Source organism: Heterocephalus glaber, unplaced genomic scaffold, assembly GCF_053883595.1.
Source record: "Heterocephalus glaber isolate CG9 unplaced genomic scaffold, H.glaber_assembly_v1.0 deba00001572, whole genome shotgun sequence".
NCBI lineage: Eukaryota > Metazoa > Chordata > Mammalia > Rodentia > Bathyergidae > Heterocephalus > Heterocephalus glaber.
In genome coordinates this window covers 17931903-17939899 of record NW_028258357.1, presented here as the reverse complement: position 1 = coordinate 17939899, position 7997 = coordinate 17931903, and the positions used below count along the sequence as shown (strand labels likewise).

The following is a 7997-nucleotide window of genomic DNA, read 5'->3' as shown; positions in this document are numbered from 1 at the left end:
TTTGCTTTTAAGCTCACGTTTACACATTCTTCTTTCCCTGGCACTTGTTTTTTTGTTTGTTTGTTTTTTGTTTTTTTCCTGGCACTTGTTTTTCAGCACTTGGCTTACGTATCTTACCTCAAAAAGTCTTGTTGACCTCTGACAGGGGCACTCTCTATTCGGATTCCTGGAATTAGGTGACTGTTTACGTTTTCCTTTTATAGCCCATGTTTCATAATAGTTAAGAATGGATTTGGGGTTGGAATCCAGATTTTAACACAAAATGACTGCGTAGCCTTGGGCGATTTAGATGATAAAGATTAATACATAACATTTACTGAGTGTAAGTTCTTCCAATAGCTTTACATATATGAACTAAATTAATCTTTACATCTCTATGACATACATAGTTAAAAATAGAGGCTCTTGGGTCGGGGATGTAGCTTAGTGGTGCCACTGCCTGCCTTGCAAGCGCAAGGTCCCCAGTTCAACCCCCGGTACCAAAAATTAAAATTAAAAAATAAATAAAGCATCTAAATTTAAACTTCTGGATGAAATCCTGGCTCTGCCTCTAAGTGGCTTGGACAAGTTAGTTAAGTACTCTGTGCCTTGGACCTCATATGTAAAATGAAATAGTATTAATCACACTCCCTTGCTGAATTGTTTTTCTTTTTTAAATTTTTATTATTTTTTGAATTGTTTTATGAAGAATAAATAATAAAAGTCAAGTACCTGGCAGAAATTATTATCATCACCCTCTTTTATCTAATCATCTTCTTTTAACTTCCTAGATGGAAAACTCCTTAAAGTCAGGCACTCTATTTTATTGGTATCTGTGTTTATTTGTATCAAGACATCCACTGAATGTTTAAAATTAAGCATTAAAAATGTTTAAAATTAAACTGAATTTAGCCATTCTATTTTCTCCAACTTAATATTGAAATGATGAGATCTCTCTCTCTCTCTTTTCTTTGGTATGGGGAATCTAACTCAGGAATTTGTGCTTTCGAGGGAGGTGGCAGAACCACTGAGCTAAATCCCCAGCCCATGATGAAATCTCTTAAAGAATATAAATTTTATTTTAATCTTCCTTTGTCTTTCCTCTCCACTTGCATGCACTGTGGCCAAGAATATTCTCGTTCTTGACTTTAGCTGTCACTAAATACATATGAATCCTAAACCTGAATTTCTGTTTTTTCTTTTTCTTTTCTTTCTTTCTTTCTTTCTTTCTTTCTTTCTTTCTTTCTTTCTTTCTTTCTTTCTTTCTTTCTTTTTCTTTCTTTCTTCCTTCCTTCCTTCCTTCCTTTCTTTCTTTCCTTTTTCTTTTTTTTGGTACTGGGATTAAACCCAGGGCTTTTGTGATGAGCTACCCCCCCCCCCCCACTAAGTCACTAAATTGCCCAGGCTGGGCTCGAACTTGCAATCATTCTGCCTCAGCGTCCCAGAATGCTGGAATTACAGGCATGTATAGTCATGGCTGGCTCAGAATTTCCACTCTTAAATATAACCTTACAAAGTTTCCATGTAGAAATCCTGAGAAAGTCTTAAAGGCAACAAATTCAATATTGTATATTATCTCCAGAACTGCTTGTTCGATCTAAAGTTTTTATCTCAATTATTGATCTTCCCCAAGATCCACACAGTGCTTCAAAGTGGAAACCTTAATTATCTTCCCCACTTATCTTTGACTAAATCCTGGAATCTGTCATTGACTCTCCTTCATCTCTAATGATACTGCCTTATCTCTTACCTGAAATAATGCCACCACCTTCTCAATGCCCTTCCTGCCTCCATTCTCTTTTTCATCCCCTGTATTAAAGCGTAATTAGCAGGAACCGTTTATCTAAATCAGAAATATGGCTATGCTGCCCACTTCACCCACCACAGAAGTCTTCACGGCTTGTTATTGCCAATTAAATAATGTCTATATATTACACTTACAATCTCATCCCCCTCCAACACATGTTACAGAAGCATGCTAGGTCTCTAGGGGAAAAGAAGCCCTGATTTGTAGTGTTTGTCAATTTCTATGGAGTCAAATAGAAATTGTGTCATGGCTGATTTCAAACTATACTGAACGCACCAAACATAACAGAGTCGGGAAGAGATTCACACAGATGGTTCTTAAGAGCCAGTGGATGGGCTGGGGATTTAGCTCAGTGGTGTTGTGCCTGCCTTGCAAGCTCAGCGTCTTGAGTTCGATCCCTGGTACCAAAAAACAGAAAAACAAACAAACAAACAAAAAAGAGCCAGTGGAACCAGCTCCAGCATAAACTGTTCAATAAAAGCTCTGAAAAAAAAATAGTTCTGACTTTCTTCGCTTTTATACCGTGGACTTTCCCCTTCCAGGTTTTAGCATGAGTAATCTCAAGCATGTGCCTACTACTTTTCAAATACACATACATTTTGGCAATGTATAATTTTAAAAGCATTAAAAACATAACCATAAACAATGACTATCTGGAACAGATTAAATCATATTCATGAGTGAACCTGCTTTATCTCCTGTCTTGTTGGTCCTGTATTAATGTGAGTTAATAAATCTTTGATAATTATTCATTATATATTTGTATGACAGTCATACTTTTGATTTTTAAAAAAATTGTACTTTGAGAGTTAACTAGAAATTAATGAACATGTAAATTAACTTAAAAGCAATACTGAATTTATGCTGATTTTGTGGTATGTATTTTCTCAATTCAGGGAAAGTAACTGAAATTATTATTTTCACAATGAAAAGATACAGTTATTAACTTATGAAGTTCTTTACTGTTTATTAGTTTGAAAAGGAATCCATGTGTTGTTCTAATCACAGCAGGCAACTTGTCATCTATAATAGCTTTCACACTTCTGTTCTTTTTCATCATTGCATTCCACCTGCCTAGAATATTCTTTTCAGGCCTGGGACATAGCTCAGGGGTCAAATGTTTGCCTAGCATGCCAGAGGTCCCAGGTTCTATCCCTAGAAACAATAAAAATAAAATAAAATGTCCTTTTCTGCCTAGTGAATTAATAATAATGGCTAACATTCCGTTGTGCCTGGCACTCTTCTAAGTATTTTAGGGTTATTGGCTCAATCTCAAAACAACTTCATGGAAGTATATAGCACCACAAGACTGAGAGAGGTCCGATATCTTTCCTGTGATCATGTAACTAAAAAAACCCTGCAGAGCTACATTTAAAATCCAATCCTTTAATTTCAGGATCACTTATTTTTAACAACTGAAAGTTGTTTATTCTTATCTTTGAAATAATATCTCCACTGTAAATGTGTTTGAATGAATCACTCCATACTCCATACTGTGTTCTCACAGTACTTTGATCCTGTTTTTGATAATGGTAATAAATACTAAAACTAGCAGATAATGAAGTGATATGGTATACATTTTGTTAAACAACTTACATGAATAATCTTGCTTGTCCTCACAAAATGCTATGAGTTAGATACTGTTAGTATTACCTCCATTACATGAGATAAAGATTTAAAAACATGCCCAAGTTTACCCTGCCACAAAATGGCTGAGCCAGCATTTGAACTAGGGTCAAATGACAGAGCCTTAAATCTTAGTGCTTTTGAATCTACACCAGGCTGTTAACCCTTTGATGGCAGGAACAGGTTTTGGGGGTGGTGGTGTTTTGTACAGACAATCCTAGATACTTGAACAGTGCTTGGTTTATACTACATGAATGTTAAGTGAGTGAATAGTCAAACCATATATCTATCTTTTCTATTCTCATGAATTTATTTTAAGACAAGGTTTTGGTACGTTGTCCAGGTTGGTCCTGAATGCCTGGTCTCAGTCGGTCCTCTTGTGTCAGGTTCCTGGGTAGCTGGTAGTACAGGCACTGAACCATTGGGCCTGGCTCCATATCTCTTCCATTCAGAAAGGCACCTTCAAAAAGGATCAGGTTGCTGGTTCTGTACAACCCCGCCCCAACCACACACCTTCCTGATACAGCCCTCAGGGGGCGTGTCCTTTCCTTTTTAGACACCTCTCTGTAGCAGTTCTCTCTGAAAAGAAAGTTGGTTTGGGGCTGGGTGGGGTGGAGGTCTCTTTCGACAATTTCCTTCCTTTTTACAGAATTTTCAAGGGACATTTAAATACTTATTTTTCAGATACTACACCTAGGAAAGTGGGATACGATTAACGTATTTTATAAATGGTTAAAATGATGATAAAAGTAAGGAAATTTCCTGGAAGTCAACAGCTAGCAAATACTAGAGCGAGGACTTGATGTCGTGCCTTTTAATTTCTAGGTCTTAGACTCTATTGAGACACGTTGTCAGCTTTTACTTCCCTTAGGATTGGAATAATTAGCGGAGACTTTAAACTATAGCACTTAGCCAAGGGAAAGATCTTAGCAAATGAGAAAAAACCGACGGAAGAATATGAATAAAGTTGAGCAGGTCCAGTAGAGCAAGACAGCAGAGCAATTTATGGGACAGATAATTAAGTTCTGAGGAAATGAAAAAGAGAAGCGAAGGGAAGGGAAAGTAGAAACGGAAAGGAAACTGCGCGATGGAGGCAAAAGAAGGCGAAGGGGGAAGACTAAGACCCGGACAGGCTCTGGGGTCGGGAGTCTAACGACCCTTCTGCGCAGGGGCGTGGCCGAGACCTCCCGCGCCCGCCCCGCGTCCAGATGGCCCCGCCCTCCCGCGCCCAGCTCCTGTTGCCCCGCCCCTCCCCGTTGCCCCCCGCCCCCGCCCTCCCCCGTTCTCTTAGGTGATGCTGCAGTCAAGATGGCGCTCGCGGTGGCCGCGGCGGCCTGAGCGTCATGCTCCGGGCTGTCGGCGGGGTCAGTGGCGGCGGCGGCGGCTGGGGCGTCAGCCGGGGCCTTCAGTCTCTCCCGGGCGTGAGCGCCCAGGCGCCCCTCCTCCGGCCGGGTGGGGTCGGAGTAGAGACGGCCCGGAGGAGAAGAGGCGCTGAGGAGCGGCGAGAGCGCTCGGCTCCTCGCGCCTGGGCACCATGGCCAGCATCATCAAGAAACAGATCCTGAAGCACCTCTCCAGGTCAGTCAGCGCCTCGGACGCGGGGCCGCCGCCGCTGCCGCTCCCGCCCGGCGCGCGCGGGGCGGCCTGCGGGCTCGGCGCGGGGCCGGGGTCGCGGCTGCGGGGCCTCGCGAGCTGTGGTCCCCGCGGGGACCCGGCGCCCCCAGGTGCGGGCTGGACGCCCCGGCCGGAGATGCGGAGCTCGGTGGCGCGCCGGTCCTGGAACGCCCCCGTCCCTCGCGCCGCGCTCGTCCCCCACTTGGCGCTGGCGCTCGCGAGCAGTGCGGGGCGTGGCTGCTTGCTCAGTTAGGGTTGGATTTAGGCAAAGCACCGGTTCCCTGCTTTGACAAGTTGTTTCTGGAGTCAGTTGAGTCCCCCATCATTTTTACTAAAGAGCTTTGCATCCGAGACCCTTCTACTCCGGGAGTTAACATCTGTGATGATTAAACCTCCGAAATGTCATTCTTTCCATTTCATAGCGCAGTTTTAGTCAGAAACATGACTCAGTAGACTGGCAGTTTGTTACTGCTCTTGGCTTCTCCATATTTGTCTCAAGACACAGGCTAAATGCAGGAGCTGGCTCCAACTTGGTAACAGTGAATTCACAGCGCCTGGTTGGTCCTCTTCCCTTCTCTGTTATTTGTGAGCGGATGACTACTTTTAACTGATTTTTTTAGGGAAAGACTTGGATATAATGATAACTTGTGTAGTAAGCGTAATTCTTGATTTTCCAGATTGTTTTCTACCCCGGGTGGTGTATTAGGGGACAAAGCAATACTTACGTGATTCAGCAAATACTTTCCTGATTTATAACGTTGAATAAGGTAGTTTTTTTTTTAAAGTGGCAAATTGTAGCAACATTTATAAATACTACGTTTCTTAATATTGTCACTAAATGGGAAGTTCCTTTTAAACTGTACATATGGGTCGGGCGTGATGACACAAACCTGTAACCCCGCTAGGGCAGGCGCATCATAAGTTTCAGCTCAGCCTGGGCAGTTCAGCGAGACGCTGTGTCAAAATAAAAATGGGGCTGGGAAGGCCCTGGGTTCAATCCTCAGTACAAAATCAATCAGTCAATCAATCAGTAGTACCTATGATCAAATCATGAATTATTTTGGAAGGTTTTCTTTCTTATTGTTGTTATTTCGGACAAATGTGGCTTTTTCCCTCCATCTTTTGTATTATTCGCTCCACCCTTTCTCACACCCAATTACACAAGAGAATTCAGGTCGACAGGAAATGATTTTTAAATTTTTATTAGTGCAGAAAAGTGTGTTTCATTTTGGCATATTACAGGCATATAAAATACTTTGATCATTTCCACCTTCCTTTATTCCCTACCTCATCTTTAATAGAAAATAGTTTGAATGCCTGTTTTCTCACTGTCCCAAGGATGATGACAGCTAGTACCACTCTAGATGCCTAGAAGGAAATTTAATTGAGTCGGTAAGCGCCTTAGGGCATTAGTGTTTTGTTCTGTTGTGGAATTCCATTTCAGAAGGACTCTTTTGTTTGTTTGTTTTTTGGTACTGGGGATGGAACTCTGGACCTTGCTCTTTCAGGGCAGGCACTGGAACCACTGAGCTAAATCCTGGGCCGAGAAGGACTCTTTAAAAAATTAAGAACAAGGCGTAATGACTGGCTTCACAAAATAGGTAACACCCAGGTGCTGGGAATTGAGTCCTTAGGGTTACTTTGTGATCTGTGTGATTTCCTATAGATGTGTGGTAAATTGCAATGATTTTTTTCAGAGCAAAGTGGGGTTTTTTGTTGTTGTTGCAAGAGTTGTATATATTCGTTTATTAAGCAAGTTAATATTTGGAAATGCTTACAACCGTAAGTAGCACATAGTAGATAGTATATAGATTTTTTCTATTATTAATAAATTCTTTAAAATGTATCCAAGCTCAAAACAACCAGTGGTTTTATTGTTTTTTGGTTTTTGTTTTTTTTTGAAAAAGGGTCTTGATACGTAGTTTGGGCAAACTATTTAGTTGAACTCACTGTGTACCCCAGGCTGGCATCAAACTTGCAGTGATCCTCCTGTCTCAGCCTCCCAAGAGCTGGGATAAGAGTTAAGTTTTTGACACACTTCAGTTATTTCATATTTCAAATTGTCCTCAATGTAGGTGACTGAAGAATATCGAATTCATGTTTTTGCTCTTTCTAAGAAAAATACAGTTGTTCTTAAATCTAAACAGTATTCATAGACAAAACAAACCGCAGGTTTTTGATAAACTGTAGTAATTAATGTAGGAATGAAATTTTGAAATGACTAGGGCCAGTTTAACCGTATGGATTATCCATTGTCATGAAGATGTCACTATATTGATCTAGTTATAGTGGACCCTCAAGTTACGGCCCGGGTGACCTACCTACGAACAACTTGGGTTAATTAGGTTAATGGAAGATTCATCTGTCTCTTGTTATCTATAGTGTGTACCCAGGTAAACATCCAGATCTCAGCTGTATTGCCTTAACAACCAACCTGAGTTATAGCCAGCCCTTGGGAACTGATTGAGTTCATAAGTCAAGGGTCCACTGTATCTGGAATACAATTTAAAACAGTTTAACAGCAAATACTGTTGCAATCCATGTCACTTTCTCAAAGGTGGCTTTTCCTGACCACAGTTTAAAATCTGTAACATTCATCTCTTTTGTCATAATTATATTTCTATATAAGGTGTTTTTCATTGTACACTTGAATGAATGTAAACTCCATGAAGACAGGGATTTTTCTTTTGAAACTGGCATGAAGTAGGCACTCAATGGCTATTTATTGAATTAGTAGTGTTATGCCACTAATATTGTCATAGATTTGAAGATGACTAGTTTTCTTGTGGTTTTAGGAAGCAATGAGTAATTGAATCACTAAATAAGCATGGTGTCCTGGAAAGGCAGAGCTAAGAAAATAACCTAGGTCTTTCTGTCCCCCTACCATTTTTATTGGGGATCAAACACAAGGCCTTTGCACTGAGCTACATCCCCAGCCCTTGTTAATTTTTAAAATTTTGATACAGACCTT

General features: G+C 41.0%; 1 protein-coding gene across 3 annotated transcripts in view; it reads left to right on the top strand.

Annotated features, from left to right (window-relative positions):
• Positions 1-4677: 4677 nt before the first annotated feature.
• Positions 4678-7997, top strand: part of Bltp3b (bridge-like lipid transfer protein family member 3B) — a 102271-nt gene continuing 98951 nt past the window's right edge. For 2 of the 3 annotated variants that reach the window (XM_087192809.1, XM_087192810.1), the window contains exon 1: positions 4678-4990. In XM_087192809.1, the coding sequence (XP_087048935.1) occupies positions 4947-4990 (44 nt within the window). In that variant the 5' untranslated portion in view covers positions 4678-4946. Of the gene's footprint in view, positions 4991-6533; positions 6628-7997 lie in introns of those variants that run through there. The other variant, XM_087192811.1, reaches the window with a different exon arrangement.